The following is a 17,486-nucleotide window of genomic DNA, read 5'->3' on the forward strand; positions in this document are numbered from 1 at the left end:
ATAAAGGCACAAGGGACATACTCGGATCTTTTCCTATTTTCTATTTCGGGAAAGTGCATGAGGGAAGTGTGAACTTCAACTCACTCGAACACTTGAAAGTTTGAGATTACACATCTTTTTATTTTTCGGCTTGTCTACAAAGAGACCTCCCACTCAAAATTTCAAGAGCATATAGATTTTGAACATATATGGTATAGATATAGTTTTGAAAACATTTTGAAAACTTATTTGATTTGGATGACAAAATATTTCAAGTTTGAAAACGAAAACGGTTTTTCAAGATTCAAACTAGTTTTGTAAAAAAAAATCGATTTCAATTAAACTTTCAAAAATCAAAACATTTTAATCTTGCACATCATGTTTACAATCTTATGAAAAACATTTTTGCTCAAGAAATTTTTCTTATTAGAGTTCTATAACTCATGGTAGTGGGGCTGAAAATCCGGAATTCTAAAAAACTGGACTTTAGGAACAGCCGCGCACCTCAAAGTAAAATCGTCATAACTGGAGGCTCCGATGTCCGTTTGACCTGTGGTGGCATTGGACAGAAGACAGACATAGCTTTAATTTGATTCAAGAATCATTAAATTTAGATTTCGGAGCAGAGAGTTATGCCACTTTTACTGCGGGTTTTACTCCAGCTCGAAGAAAAAGAAATAATTAAAGCTTGGTCCTTTTTTAGGTGCGAAAAAGAATCGAGTGTAATGGAACGTTTTAGGAGGTTGTTAAATCTTTTATTTGTGTTTTATTAGCAAGGTAATAACATGATATAAAAGAAATAACAATATGCATAAAACGATTCAAGTAAATAAAAGAAACTAGCAAGACAATATAACTAGTCACAAAATTTACTCGAAAAATCTCAAACCTTTAAAACACGTTTTTCAATATAAAAAATTAAAAACTTTTAGAACTGATTCTAATGTTTTTTAACAACATCCCAAAATCATAGAAAATCAACATGATTTTTAATTTAAAGGCAAGAGCAATAAATTAAAAAAATCTAAGAAAACAATTCTAACTTGTCACAAAATTAGTAAACTTTCGAAAACGATTTTCAAGCTCATATTTTTAAATACATGTACATGCAAATCTTTGACCATAGCTCTGATACTATTTGTTGGAATTGATCTAGGGTTTAAGAAAAAGTTTAACGCTTCGTTAAGCGGCGGAATTTTAAAAAATTTATTTTTCAAGTAAAACAGTTTTTACTAACCTAGACAAAGTGCAAGCACATGTAAATAAAACTAATATGAGCATAATAAATTTACTAACCTCTTTAGAAGCTTGAACGTTGATGAGCCTTCGGAAGGTTGAAAACGTTTGTCTCCCTCGCAGCACGTCTCTCTTTCTTTCCTCGGCAACTCGAGCAACCACGAAAGTTTCTATCACTAAATCACTCGAAATAAAAGGAATTAGTGTGTGGGCACTTTTAAACACTACGACTTAAGAATGAGTCTTGAAGTCGCAGAGCTAAACACTAAGTCAAATGAGGACCTAGGTGCCAAAACAATAAAACGAAATTGACTAGAGAGAGAGAGAGGGGGGCGGCCACAAGGTCTAGAGAGAGAGGCTCTCAATCTCTAACTTATGTGGAATGAATAAAATGAAGGGAATGAGGCCTCTATTTATAGGGGAGGTTTTACCTTCAATAAGGTAGTTTCCTCTTTCATTGAATATCACATATTCATGAGCAAATATTGCTCTCCTTCCCTTAGAGTCACTCGGCCAAATAGGCTTCTAGAAGCCCTTGGATTTGTTTCCTCTTTTGTTCCCTTCATGCCTTGGCCGAATTCCTTGTTTCCTCATAGAGGAAATTTTGTTTCTTCTTTTTTCTTTTGGCAAGTATCTTGATATATTTATGCACAAAATATTCTCTCTTTCTCTTGGGTATTTGGGCGCCTAACATGTCTCTAGAAGGAGCTTCTAGAAGCTTCTTCATTTGTTCATGACAACATGAGAAAAGCCCATTAAGAATTTTCAATAAAATTCTTATGAAATGAAATTAATTCACAAGGCCCAATAAGACTAATATTGGCCGAGTGAAACATGTCATTAAATGACATTGTCAAAAAATTCATTGACATTCATTTCATCCTATGTCTCAAAAGTTTAACTATTCCTAATCGATGTGATTCGTGACAGTGACCTCATGGATCCAAATGAACAAAGCTTGAGCTAAAATACTTGGACTCAAAAGTTCACAAACCTTTTCCAAGTTTAGCTTAATGTCAACTGACTCCACTAAAGAGTTGACACTGAAAATCTCTCAGTTCAAATGAATTTATTTTCTACTCAAGAATTCAACCAAATTATGATGAGCGGATCCACTGAATATTATCTATGTTTACCCTTCATGAATATCATCAGCTAGTCGGGATTTACGAAATTACCATTTTACCCTTCTAGCTGTTATTTCCTCAACTCCTTTGTCGCTTGTGAATAAGTTAGAAACAATGTATTGACGAGGAGCTAACAAGTCACATTGTTTCATCCAAAAGAGTCAAGACTCGATTTGGACACTGGCCAGTTCATTTATTCACACTCCAAGGAACAAAGCATGAGGTGATATACATTGCATTTCAGCAATCTTGTACATGAATTCCATATCTATGAGAACTTCACAAAGTTACTCATGACATTCTCACAACTTAGTACTTCACCAATAGGCCTTGTTCGGAATCACATAGTGAGTCCGAACTCTGACTTTCTCAAATGAGAATACGTAAGGTGTGAAATGGCATGTCTCATTTCAGGATTAAGGTAAGCACAATGCAATTCATACGTAGTGACTTCGAGACATAAGAGGTTAAATGGTTTGTTCTTATCTTGTCTCTAGAAGTGCACTGGTCAATTCAGTACCTTCGGAAGATACCTAGAAGAACTATAGAGTCTCCAACTCTCAATGCCTCATAACCAGACATCATAGATTCTTCTAACAATCATACTGAGGTCAATAGTCCTTTGACCCTTAGATTGCGAATATATCGTTTTAAGCAAACTACGAAGAGTTTGTTCATGCAAATCTACATTTGTCTCTTCGTAAGTTGTTTAGTTTGTTTATGGACTAAAGACTAATGTTTTATCATAAAGCTTCAAACAGACACGGAAGAATGAATGAACGTTTCAACTTTTTATTAATAAATAAGCAATTACAAGCAAGAGTCTTCATGAGACTTTATTACATCGAATGTACAATATAAAGATTACAACTCTTCTTGTGGGCACCATTGACAACAACACCATTACTAAAATCACTGTTGTCATTGTTGCGCTAAAAAATCTTCTCCCATCTTTGTTGGAGCGTCATCTCATAAAACATAGATTTCTTCATTTGTTCTTTGAGTTCAACATTTGGTTCCGTGATGAACATGAAAGGGACATACCACTTTCCAACGACCATCGGGCTAGCCCGCCCGAGCTCTGGGAGCGATCCTCTGAGCCCAGAATCGAGACCCGGGGCGTGGTCTAGGCGGAAGTGGCGAGGGCTATTCACATGCAAGTTCCAATATTCCCTCCTCAGGAAGAGGGGAGGGAATCCATCAGGGGTGATGGAGATGGCCGTTAATCCCAAGTGCTTTTTCTGGATGATCTCCACTTGTTGAGAAGTGTCCGAAAAATCTAACGGTCGCGGGTTCACATCTTTGATGTACGTGCAACAACAAGACTTACCCATGTCTGCCTCCGTCGAGTTGGCGATGGCTTTCCTATCAACTCAAACAAAAGTTTCCGCTATCAAATTGATAATTAATCAAACTATTTATAAAAAAAGAATCAATATAAAGTAATTTCACTCAGTTAATAAAATATATATAAAACAATAATTATGTTTTGACCCAAATTTGTAAGTTTTTTTTTCAATAATGCCCCTCTTAAAAAATATTTCTCAAATTTGCCCCCCCTTTGATTGAAATCCTGGCTTCGTCATTGTATATATATATATCTACGTACATACACGTAAAATATGATATACGAGATATAATGTAAATAAATTTTTCTTTGAAATAAAGAGATAAAATCATGTAATAAAACTGCACACTATGACCAACTCTTTATTATTAATTTCTAGAAATTGTATGACCGAAACTTAATTTTACATAACTTTATTTTTTATATTTAGTTTGCTATACTGATACATCTCCAAATTTGTTTTTCATCCCCAGTCACCACCAAAAAGTCGTACATCTCCCAATATATGATCGCAAAAAGAAACATTCCATAGTACCATAAAAATCCATGGGATTCAGACACAAAAGAGAGTAAGAAAAACCAACTAACCCAACATGATTTCCCAGGCGCTGGATGACATAGTAGCGGTTGGAAGACAAGGGCTCGCCGAGCACCGGAATGAAAGCCACGATGTCAAGTTGCTTTAACTTGTTACTGCCGGCCCAGGTGGTGTACACCACACTCACGTCCTTGTTCTGCGGGAATGGAAGCTCTCGAACCGACCTGTCCTTGCACAGCCCAAAACACAACCTTCTCTCGCTCTCCTCGTCGAAGATCACTAGATACCCCGAATTCGGGCCCTCTGAGGGCCTCAACTCCAGCAATTCCGGCGACTTTCTCAGCTCCGCCTTACATACATTTTTTTGTGTGTGTGATATTGTAAGTTTGGCCGTGTCTGTTTTAGAATATGTATATATAGAATAGAGTAAGAGATGTGGAAAATAATTGAGTTGTTTTGTAAGATTAATTTTAGCTTATCACTTGGGCCATATTGACAATTTTATCAAAGTTGGCTAAGAAAGAAATGGTCCCAAGTATTAATTTTAGCTTATCACTTGGGCAATATTGACAATTTTATAAAAGTTGGCTAAGAAATAAATGGTCCCAAGTATTAATTTCCGGAGACTAATTATTACATTTTTCAATTAGATGTGCTACTTATTGTATAAATTAATGATAAAATAAACCATATTTAAGTTATTTTAGTATAATTAAACTCAGAAATATAAAGAGCTATTCAACATTAGTAAATTATATTAGTTTCAAAATTCAATCGTATAAAATAAGGTATATAATAATCTTAAAAATACAAATAAATAAAGTGTATAATTTTAATTATTTATTTTGGCTGAAACAATTGGGCCTTGTCGGGGTCAGTGGGTAGTTGCCTCATTCATTACACTTCCTATTTAGCCCACTCTGATTTTTTGGTGTGTAATATATACATATATATATATATATATATATATATATATATATATATATATATATATATATAAGAGATTGTTCAATAAACAGTGTGGAAAAAAAAATTTGTATCTTAAATACAAGTAGTGTTAATTCGTACCGATTATTATTTTTTATTTATTACAAAAATTAAAATGACTTTAAAAAATTTTAAATATATTTTTCAAACTTAAATATTTCTGGACATATTTTTACATATTTTTTCTTTCGGACTAAAATATATTAATTATTTCGTAGATTTCTATCCAAAAAAGAGAACTGAGTCATCTTTAGCGACTTCAAGAGGGCCACTAAATTTAAGTTAAGTCACGAGTCACGACCGATGAGTTATGGCATTTACTCTATACTAAACTTGGCTTGGCGGGAGGTACCGCGACTCCCGCTCCCGCCAAGCCCGGACTCCCGTTACCGGGACTAACGGGAGTCCCGTCCCGTTAATGAACGGGACGGTAACGGGAGTCCCGCCCAACGGGATTCGGACCCCGTTAGGCGTAAAAAAAAATTATTAAAAAAAATATTTTAATGAAGTTAAATAATTAAATAAAAGGATGTAATTGAAAAGATTTTAAATTAAGTGGGTAGAAATGAAGATTTAAATGAAGTTAAATAATTATATACAAGGACTTAATTGAAAAGATTTTGAAGTAAATGAGTAGAAAAATATAATAAAAAAGAATGTGAAATTAAAAATGGGCCTCCTAAAAAACCTCACCGACCCCTAAAAAGGTGCGACGGCGAGGAAAAAGAGCACCCCTTTCCTCGTTAATTATTTGAAAATTTATCCCGGACAAGGGCCGGGATATCCCTTAGTTATACAAGTTAGTCTAACCATTTATATTTACATTTGCGAAATCAACTTCAAAATCGTCGAGAATATCGAAGCACATGAATGTTTCTTGTGCTCGATTTCTATGTTGAATCCAATCCTCACCGCACGTCAATGCTTCAACCATCTCCGGTTTCAAGCTACATCTTCTATCGTCGATGATGCGGCCCGCGCTTCTAAAAGCCACCTCAGATGACACGGTTGAAACAGGGATGGTGAGGATGTCTTGTGCCATAGATGACAAGACCGGGAACCTCCTCGCATTCTGTCTCCACCAAACTAAGAGGTCGATGGCTTCGTCATCCGACCTGACCCAATCGTTCCGATCGTACTCTTGGATCTCCGGATGGGACCGTGCGTTGGTTGCGCTCGACCTCGTCTGACTTGTCCCAGCTTCTTGTTGTTGAGGCGATGAGCTGTAAACGGGCGCGTTGACGAAGACATTCGTGTATTGGTGTCTTCTCGGATACTGCGTCTGTGATTGAGATGGTTGTGCTCGATATTGCGGTAGGAGTTTCGCCTCGTATACCTTGAAAAGATAAAAAAAAAAAGCTTGCACGATCCTCCCGGGATCAAGTGCAACGTAATCTTGGTCCACGAAATGGTTTCTAATGTACTTCAGAAATTTTTTTAAACCACCAATTTTACATCGGACGTCTAGAATGGCTCCAAAACCGTATAATAATGGAACATTTCCAGCCCCCCAATATTTTTAAAAACTTGGCTGTCATTGCTTGAATAGAATCTTGAAAAATTGTTTCGTTTTTTATATTTATCAAGATGCACAGCAATTGCGGTCATAGTATGAAGACCGAGAAAAGAAGTAGGAGTGTAAACAGCAGAGAGATAACAAGTTTCTTTGTAAAAAATGTCGAGAAAAGAAACAAATGATTCAGCCATCCTAATATCATATTCGGATATAGCGTTTTTTCCATGTTCGCTGTTAATGTAAGAAATAATAACATTGACGTAATGCTCGGATAAGAAGTTGGTCAACATGAGAAAGGTAGAATTCCACCTAATTTTGTTATCTAGGTGAAAGGTGCGTTCTTGGAGACCGTTTAGTCTAAGGCGTCTCTTAAGCTCATCTACTCTAGAGGTTGAACTATTTATCCAACTAATGTAATTCCTAATCTTGTTGATCGAAGGGTCATAACTAGCGGCTCCGGCTTGAACTATGAGGTTTATGATATGGGTAGCACAACGTTGATGCAAAAGGGTATCGTCAACGTTAAGTTTCTCCTTTAACTCCCTAATCATGGCGTTGTTGCTTGTGGCATTATCTAAGGTTACAGATATAATCCTATCGGTCAAACCCCACTCACCTATAACACTAACTATGATGTCTAAGATGTTTTCACCAGTGTGAGAACCTTCTATCCTCCTAAAGGCTATGATACGTTTGTTTAGGTTCCAATCGTCGTCTATATTGTGCACTACAACGCTCATGAAATCCATCTTAGATTGACTAGTCCATATATCCGAGGTTAACGCAACGCTATATCTACCAGATGATATTGTGTCTTTCATTTGTTCCTTTTCTCCTAAAACCATTTTAGGAAATCGGATCTCAAGGCTTTCCTAGACATTATTTGAACGTTTGGAATTATAGAACTAATGAATCTAACGAAGCCTTGAGATTCGATATGACTAAAAGATTGATCGGTGGATACAAAATATTCTACTAATTCACGTCTAAAGCTTACAGGATCGATGTTACTAACCTGGGTTGACGAGGCTGCAAATTGATTCCCCTGGCAGTGCCTGTGATGACTCCACAATAGCGACGTCCCGACTCTTGTGTTGTGAGCGCTGAAGATTTTGCCACAACTGTGACATTTTCCGAATTTTTCGCCGTTCGCAATCACCTCTTCAAAGAAGGTCCACACAACGGACCTAGCACGACGTCGTGGTGGTTGTTGTTGTTGAGGTGGTTGTTGTTGTTGTTGAGCACCTTCATGTTATTGTTGTTGTTGTTCTTGTCGTGCTCGTTGTTGTCGTCGGTTTCGGGTCTCCTCTTGTTGTTCACGTTGTCGATGTCGTGGAACTTGACTTCGAGGTTGAGGTGGTGGTGGTGGTAGGTCTTCTTCTTCCTCATCCTCCTCCTCCTCTTCTTCAATTGGATTTTGGGTTTCATCGTCATCTTCTTCTTCATTTGGATTTTGGGATTCACGATAATGTTGCTCGAATACTTGAAATTCTTGAAAAGCCACTTCGGATGGCGGAATTTGAGCTTGATAGGCTTGCTCGGGATCCATTTGAGGGTAGTATGGCACTTGGGTGTTTGGAATTTTGGTGAATTCCGAATGGTTGAAAGTAGGAGCAACATAATTTGGATCGAAAGAGTTTTGGGTGTTTGGGTCGGGGGCGTTTTGAGCTAAGTGCAACCAATTTTCTTCAAAACGGTGCATTTGTTGACCTCGAGAAGCTCTTCCCCTTCGACCTCCTCGGTTGTGGGATGAGGATGCCATGAAAAATTGAAAGCGTTAGAGAGAATTTGAGATTAAAATCGAGAGAGTTTAAGAGAATTTGAGATTGAGATTGAGAGAATTTGAGAGAGTTTGAAGGAAATGTGTGAAGAAAATGAATGAAATGGGGGGGTATTTATAGATTTTATAAATAAATGGGTAAAAAAAAAAGGCCGAAATGTCCAACGGCTATAAAAAAACGGTAAAAAATTCAACGACTCTTTTTTTTTTGGCCGTTGGATCTTTGATCCAACTGCCGAGATTTAAAAAAAAAAAAAAACGGGACTAACGGGACTCCCGTTACCGTTAGCCAACTTAACGGGACGGGAGTCCCGTCCGTCAACAGTAACGGGAGTCCCGCTCCCGTTACTGTGCCTAACGGTAGCGGGGATTCCGTCCCGTCCCGCTACCGGACTCCCGTTACTGTGCCTAACGGTAGCGGGGATTCCGTCCCGTCCCGGTACCGTTAGGCCAGGATTAGTCTATACCATATTGGGGTGTTGCCCGTTCAGCTTACTCTACAGGTGTATTGGTTTTTCAAAAATGTAATACTAACAGAAAAATAGAAAATCTTATCTACGGCTATATCATCCACTGGATTTCGTTTAAATGCTAAATGGACAGGACAACTAATCTGTTTGATGTGAAATGTGGGGTCTTACGGTATTCATTTTTAAACATACTCTTTTTAATACATTTGGAAAGTTCAATATTAAACGCCTATTATAAACAAAACTATATAATCATAGAGATAACATTTTAGGGTATCTTCACCTCTTTAATTATATTATAGTGTTTTTTCACTTTATTATATAGTTTATGTCAAGTTAAACAGTATTTTATCTCTAATCCAAAATTTTATTTTTAACACCTAAAAAACAAATTCATTATCAATTAATTATATTAATAATTTTACAAATTTCTGCTTTTACCCCGTGCACATATACTAATTTGTATCTTTTATATTGAATCATATTTTTGGTATTTCTTATTCATTTTACATGCACTTAAAATAATATTGTACTCTCAGCAACTAATTTATTTGTATTGTATTTTGCTTGACAATTTAATTTTTTTAGGATTTTATTCATATATTTATGTCATGTAATTTATTTGACCGTTTGTTCAAATTCTAATCGAAGTTTCTAAAATTAAGAAAATAGACCAAACTTAAGCAAGAGACATGTGCCATGTTATGGAGACGTAGACATAAGTTAAACTATGTTTTTGAAATTTGAATAATTGAGCTATAATTTTAATTGAAATTAGTCATTTGGCTAGTTACAACAATTTTTTTTTCTAAGATGGAAATTTATATATTATTAATCGTCAGAGTAAATCACAATTTCAAGGATTGGAAACAGCCGAATTTCCGTTGACGACAACGACGTCGCCTTAAATCGCCACAACTTACCACTCGTGGCCATAACCAGCATCATGGGAAACTGTCATCGGAGAGCTATTGCAACATGTTTAATTAGGTTTTCCGCTTCGCAACCAGAGCTTTCAGCTGCTTTTTTCGGCTCTGACTCCGAAGGTGGTTGGAGGATGACGAGGTGTAGAGTCGCTCGACGATTCCGAGAAAATTTCAATCCTAAACCAAATATGAATCTAAACTCGTTCGTTAATAACATTAAAAGTTTATATTATTATTTGTCAAAGTAAAAATATTTTTCCTCATAGTTAATAGTATTAAACAACAAATTTTCAAGATCGTAAATGTTGGATCTCCGTCGACGACGAGGACGACGCCCTTAATCGCCACAACTTGGCCCTCGTGGCCATTACCAACCGGCGGTAGAGGAAACCTCCTCTTAAAAAACAATGAGGCTGGTTTTTATTTAAAAATTTGATAGAAAAGGACAATAAGGGAACAAATTACTTTCATTTGCTATTTCTTTAAATATAACGATAGTTTGGCCATAATTTTAACTTTCATACACTAGTTACTTACAAATCTCAATTTCTTTTATAAATGGAATTCATTTTTCATAATGGATGGCCTCCAACTTGACATATATATTGGAGCGTCTAACAGTTTTATAAAATTTTCTTCATGAAAAAAAGAGACATAAAGATACCACCGAATTCAATAAAGTTCATGAATCTAAGAAATAGTGAGATTACATACAAATCTCAATTTCTTTTATAAATGGAATTCATTTTAAATAATGGATGGCTTCCGACTGGACATATATATTGGAGCGTCTAACAGTTCTATAAAATGTTCTTCATGAAAAAAGAGACATAAAGGTACCACCAAATTCAATAAAGTTCATGAATCTAAGAAATAGTGAGAACTTCTCTCAATTCAAAAATTCGGGATTTGAATTGATGTCTCATGGTAACAAAATCCATAAAAACTTGGGGTCGGAGAAAATTTGTTATCCAGTCGTATGCCACAATTAGTAGGAAGGATGATACAACCTTGCTTCAAGGTTATCAATGATTTCCAGGAAAGAGAAGGGAATTTTGTTATTGCATAAAAATTACACAGTGTCACGTTGTTGGGAATTAAACATCTCTATAGCCGTACGGAAAATAAATAACTACGCTAACAGAATAATTATTTTTAGTATTATATATATCCCGATTATTTAAGAGAAAATATTTTGTATATCTTGGACAAACTGGTTATACATATATATATATATGAATCGAATAGTACATCATGTATATAGGGTGCGGAGAGTGCACTATTCTTATTAGAGGACACCCACGGGTTATCGTTGGCAATGGGCTCAGGAATAGTTATATTGGGGTCACATTTAAATTTCTGTAATTTAGTTTTCTGTCATTTACATTTCAGATAATATATATACACGTATGATACTACTTTTACATGTATGGCGAGTTACACGTGTTGTTACATGTGCTGTTGGCTTATTTTTCTAGTGCAAGTTTATTTGGCAAGATGTCTTGCACCATGCTCATGGATATGTTGAGACATCTTGGCCGCTGTGTGCAGAGCTGTATTTTTGGAAAGTTTTATGTTTCGCCAGAATGTTTTGCGGGAGTTCTTCTTCATATATTTTCTTCGCGTGAATGGGTAAGAAAACCCTAATTCGACTTTCAGAGTCGCTGACTACTATAATAGAAAGATATTATGCCCTTAATAGTCTTGATGCATTTATTCACACTTTTAGAGTTCTTAGACGTGCACGATCGATGGACCGAGAAGATAATTGTGTGGGGTGTCTGTTGTGATTCTCTAAACACTATTACAGTTCCATTGAGTGTTAGAGAATTATTTGGGTTTTGTAATTTCCTGATTGTGTATTCACGAACGTTGACATTGAAGATTACCAAACAATTTGGGAGAGTGTTTGAAAGTGGAAGTGAGGGGATCTCATATTTAGGGGGAGGTTGAGTTGAAATTCACGGTTAGTAATAGAAAAAGGGCTTTGAAGCGGGGATCGTTACTTTTCATATAGTGAATTTTTCTTTCCACTAGGCACACTACCATCCAGGGTAGATGACATTGCACCAAACTGGGTTACCATTCTTTGTGTATTGACAGAGGATCTCGGCGTTCCAGGGTGTCTTGAACTCGAGCCCCTCCATGTCTTCAAGGAGACATGTTCCATCACGTATTACGTTTTTAACCCTGTACGGACCTTTCCAAAATTGTATGAGGACATGTGCCCCCTGGCTTCGCGAGTAGCGGTGTTAGGCAAAGTCGTCTTTCAACTCTTGGAATGTAGTTTCGCCCTTTTCGTCTCACTCAACCGTTAAGGCTTGGAACATCTTTCACTTTTCCTTGATCTTCTCCGGAAGGCCTCGATTCCGCAGTTGTTGACGATGAATCCTAGAAACTTTCCCGACATTACTCTAAAGGTGAACTTGTTGGGGTTTAGTTTCATTTTGTAATTTCGGAGGAGATTGAACATCTCCTTCAATTCTCGTATGTGGTCGTACGCCTTCAAGCTTTTGACGTGCACTAGTCTTCCCGATTTTCTTTGCAAATCTCTTGTTGACCAACCGTTGATAGGTGGCTCTCGCATTCTTCAATATGAAGGGAATAACCTTGTAACAGAATAGCCCTCGATACATGGTGAAGGTGGTTGAGAGTTGGCCGGGCTCCTACATCTGAATTAGGCTGTATCCCGAGTAACCGTCAATGAAACTCATGAGCTCGTGCCCGGCCATCAAATCCATAAATTGATCGATCCTCGATAGAGAAAAGCAATCCTTGGGCATGCTTTGTTGACATGTGTAGTCGATTCAAATCCTCTATATTCCGTTAGCCTTCTTCACCATCACCACGTTTGATACCCATTCCGGGAATTTGACTTCCCGAATGAATCCGGTTGTGTGAGCTTCTTTACATCCTCGCCGATTGCTAGGTATTGCTTGGGGTGGAACATTCTTCTTTTGTTGAGATCTTCCTAGTCTCCTCAGAGAGGATGTTGAGATGATGGGTGGTGATAGCTTTCGGACCAATTCCCAGCATGTCAGCATGCGTCCAAGCAAACAAGTCTTTCTATTATGGGTGGAAAGCCACAAGCCGGGTCTTGAGAACCGTGGGTGGATTGGCTCCCATCATAACAATTTGTTCGGGCTTGGTTTCATCGAGGATGACTGGTGTAAGGTCGCTCGTTGCTTCCGATTTCTTCTTGCCAATCCCGCCTCTTAGATCTAGTTCTCTAATCGCTTGGGCGTTTGTCGTTTTGCATGTTTGGGTTCGAGCTTGAGCAGCACTTCCAGAACGGTGTTTTGGGGAGGCAATTTAGGCGTGAAAAGATATCGATTTGTCTTTGAAAAAGGTGATCTTTGTATTGAGAGACAACTTCCTTTGGTCACAAAGGGATCGAGACAGATGGGGACAAGCCCAAAATAGTAAAGATCTCCTGAGGTCCTTAGGAGTATGGTCCTAGGTGGTGGTGGACGTCCGAGTCACTTTCTCTTTTGGGTTGGACGACATGGCTCCTCCTTGCTCCTTTTCCGAAGTCAAATTAGTGAATTAGGAGAAAAATGAGCTAATAGTGGAATTTTCCTCTATATGAAGTGAGGAACATGTGAATATGATTTCAACAAGCCCCTAGACACTTCTAGCGGGTTGTCACAGCTCTTCTTCAAGACATTTTGTGGGAGTAAGGATCTCGCTAAAAATGAAACTCCCGAAGGCTACAACAAGGAAGCCTGGTTGAAAGCAATAGAGACGTTCGACTCGCCGGAGCATAAGGTATGAGTTGAACTTTCGATGGTTATTCGGATTTCTTAAAATTAAACTTAACAAATTTATGTCTTGCAGGCGAAATCTCTCCGCAACCGGGAAAATTCGAAGATGAAGAAGACGAAGGCGAGACAAGGGTCGCTTAGTTTTTTTGGTCATCGCTCGAGGAACGTAAGTCTCTTAGTATTAATATGCAATATATATGTGATTCATATTTTAATGTTGAAAAATTACAGCGAAGGGAAGATGGGAGTATAGGCTCGGCTTTAGCGATATGGTCAGAAAAACACCATGACGCTAAGGGATCGTGGACGACGGACTTCGCGAAGACGCAATACGTAAGTTAATTTTTTTTTTTATTTACTATATTTAATTACTTTATTTCTTCTTATCTGATAAGTTTTTTGTGGTTTTATTTTGAAGGATCAAGTCACCGCCCAGACGATAGATATTTTGCGGCAAGCGGAGGAGCAAAACGTCGTGATCTCCCAAGAAGATGCGAGATGTACGCGATGCGCGATGTTTTGGGAGTGCGCAGACACTGGGAAGTCGGTTTAGGGCCTTCGATCCCAAGGTCATCGTTGGGTGTTGCCCAAACGCTAGATGGAGGCTCGTCAAGTTCGTCATCTCAGACCGATCCATTGGTTGCCGAGATGTGAGCTCAGATGGATGCCCAACAAGCCGAGCTGCAAGTGATGCGGCAACAGATCGCCTTCCTCAGCCAGCAGCACAACCAGCCTCCCACGACTCCTCAACCTCTCCCCGCATCGCAACCAGGTGGGACGGATCAGCAGGCGCCAGGTTCCACGCCGGGTTCTATGCCTGGTTCTATGGATTACTTGCGAGACCGTCCTTACGGAAGCGGCGGAACGAGAGGCAGCGCGTCAGGCAGCGGTGGACGAGGACGCGAAAGCGGTTCTCGAAGTTCTGGCAACTTATTCGGTAGAGGAAATTCTACTATCGATAAGTTTTATAGGAAACAAAATTAGGAATTCATTTTTTTCGCTTTTTTTGGAAAGAATTTGTATTTTTAATTAAGAATTCTATTTTCAGAATATTATTTCTAATTCATTTAGAATTTTGTTAATTAATTTTTATTTAATTTTAAATGAATTTTAATTTACTTTTTTAATTTTGTATTTTTTTAATATAAAAAACGTATTCGGTGCGACATTGTCGCACCGAATATCATGGCAGTAACGTATTCGGTGCGACAATGTCGCACCCGATATGGATTTACCCGCCAATTTTATAAAATTTGGCAGGAATATAACTTGGGCATTAGGTGCAGTAAGTCGCACCTGAAAGTGTCGCACCTAAAGGGGTAATTATTAGGTGCGACATGTCACACCCAATACCTTCTGCGACGGGTTATCCGGTGCGACGCTGTCGCACCTAATAAGCTTTTAGGTGCGACATTTTGAGCATTGGGTGCAACATTCGTCGCACCGAAAAACGTATTTTGTCCTAGTGCAAGCTTCCGATAGCCGACCCCCTATGTCTCAAAAGCCGCGTCTTGCGAGCAACTTTCGAGACTATTCAAGTTACACCCCTTTGAACGTCCCGGTAGAGCAAATCTACGCTGTGGCGCGTGACAAGTTCACCTCTCCGACTCCGATGAAAGGTGGCCTCGCATCTCGCGACCGGTCCCGTTATTGTGAGTTCCACCGGGATTACGGTCACACGACCGCTCAATGCTTCCATCTTAGGAGGCAAATTGAGACATTAATCCAAAAAGGAGAACTCAAAGAGTTTGTCCTTCGCATGGTAAGAGCTGCAGCCCCCGCCGACAACATGCCACAGCCTGAGAAAGGTGGAGGGACCAACGCCAACACCGACCGCACCGCGGTCGCGGCTACGGCCGATGCGCAACTCCACGTCGTCACCACCATCCTAGGTGGCTTGCAAGACGGGAACTCGGCCCGGCAAAGGAAAAAGCTCCTCAGAGATGCCTCTCAAGAAGGCCTTGCCGGGCAAGTTAACCTCACCCATGAGGAACCTCCGTCCGTACCTCACGAGACGATACAATTCACCAATGAAGAGGCCAAGCGAGTTGTGCACCCACATAATGACGCTATAGTCCTTATGGCCCAGGTGGCCAACAACTTGGTAAAAAGAGTTCTTATTGATAACGGCAGCGCAGCCGATATAATCTTTAAGACCACCCTAGAGCGCATGAAGCTTGGGGGGCTCCGCCCTGTCCCAACTCAGACACCTCTGTTTGGGTTCATGGGAGAAAAGGTCATGACTGAAGGAATCATTGATTTACCAGTCACCTTCGGAACTACCGGAGGTATCGAAGTCGTTCACATGGTCCCTTTCCTTGTGGTTGACCAGGAGTCGCCCTACAATGTTATCATTGTGCGACCCACGTTGAGCAGACTAAGGGCCATCACATTCACATATCACCTACTGGTGAAATTCCCCACCGAGGAGGGGATCGGCGTCATGGCTAGTGGTCAAACCCAAGCGAGGATATGCTATGTCCAAGGCGTGGACGGCAAGCCCGCTGAAAAAAGGGTTAACACAATCTACCAACTAGAAGACGACTACTCGTGTGATCAAAGAGACGCACGGCAACTCGGGGAACTAGACCCCCGTGACGATATCGAGAGGTTGAAAGTTGACACCCCCGATGATCTCACTTCGATCGTTCTCGACGAAACTAAACCTGACCAGGTAGTGAAGATTGGTGCACAACTCCCTCTCGCCATCAAAACTCAACTCGCGTCCTTCCTTCGGGAGCTTAAGGATGTCTTTGGGTGGACACATGCATACATGCCTGTTATAGACCCCGATGTGATTGTGCACCGGTTGAATGACGATAAAACTATCGTCGAGAAGGTACAAGCTAGACGCGCGTTCAACCCTGAACGATACCTAGCGATAAACGAAGAAGTCGAAAAGCTTCTCTCCGCTGGTTTCATCCGAATAAGTCCAAAGTCTGACCGGTCGGATTGCCGCCCTCTCACGTTTTGTGGCCAAGGCAACCGACAAGTGTCAACCGTTCTTCAAAGCAATAAAGAAGACGGACGGCTTTGAATGGACGGACGAGTGCGAGAAGGCTTTCAAGAAATGAAGGCCTACTTCGGGACACCTCCGTTCCTCTCCAAGCCAAAAGATGGCGAGACGCTCTACGTCTACCTCGCCGTCTCCGAACGAGCTGTAAGCGCTGTACTGATCCGTGAAGAGGATAAGGCTCAATGGCCTATCTTCTACGTGAGCAAAGCCTTACTTGACGCCGAAACACGTTACACAGAGATAGAGAAACTCTCTCTCGCTCTCCTCGTAGCCGCCAAAAAGCTACGCCCCTACTTCTAGGCTCACCCAATTGTTGCCCGAACCGGACACCCCATCGGTAAGGCTCTTCAAAAGGGAACATCGACTCGCATGGCGATCTGGTCCTAAGAATTGAGCGAGTACGGGATTGAGTTTCACCCGAGACCGGCAATAAAGGCTCAAGCCCTAGCCAATTTTGTGGCAGAATTCTCCTACACTCCCGACATGGGAAGAGCAGAAGACGACTCGACCGACGACCTGTCGGCTTGAAAGAGAAAGGTCGACCCTACGGGTCCCATCTTGGAACTACACGTAGACAGAGCATCTAATGCCCAGGGAGCAGGCGCTGGCGTGATTTTAACAAATCCCGACCGGGAAAAGTTACGCTACGCCTTCCACTACTACGGATTCCAGGCCTCCAACAATGAGGCCGAGTACGAAGCCCTCATCGTAGGGCTAGAGCTCGCTCAAAAGCTCAACGTACAGAATTTACGAATACACTGTGACTCGCAGTTGATCGTAAATCAGGTTAAAGGCGACT

At 39.8% G+C, this 17,486-nt stretch overlaps 1 protein-coding gene across 1 annotated transcript; it reads right to left on the reverse strand.

Annotated features, from left to right (window-relative positions):
- Positions 1-3,114: 3,114 nt before the first annotated feature.
- On the reverse strand, positions 3,115-12,054 carry LOC149402592 (uncharacterized). Its single transcript, XM_089608452.1, has 3 exons — positions 11,991-12,054; positions 4,279-4,702; positions 3,115-3,707 (listed from the first exon to the last, which is right to left on the reverse strand). Exons 1-3 carry the CDS (start codon positions 12,052-12,054, stop codon positions 3,275-3,277), a joined length of 921 nt encoding a protein of 306 aa, XP_089464578.1. The 3' UTR covers positions 3,115-3,274.
- Between the last annotated feature and the right edge of the window lie 5,432 nt (positions 12,055-17,486).

This window comes from Urtica dioica, chromosome 3 (genome assembly GCF_054948205.1).
Source record: "Urtica dioica subsp. dioica isolate 48M chromosome 3, U.dioica_male_clone48M_v1_H2, whole genome shotgun sequence".
Classification (NCBI taxonomy): Eukaryota; Viridiplantae; Streptophyta; class Magnoliopsida; order Rosales; family Urticaceae; genus Urtica; species Urtica dioica.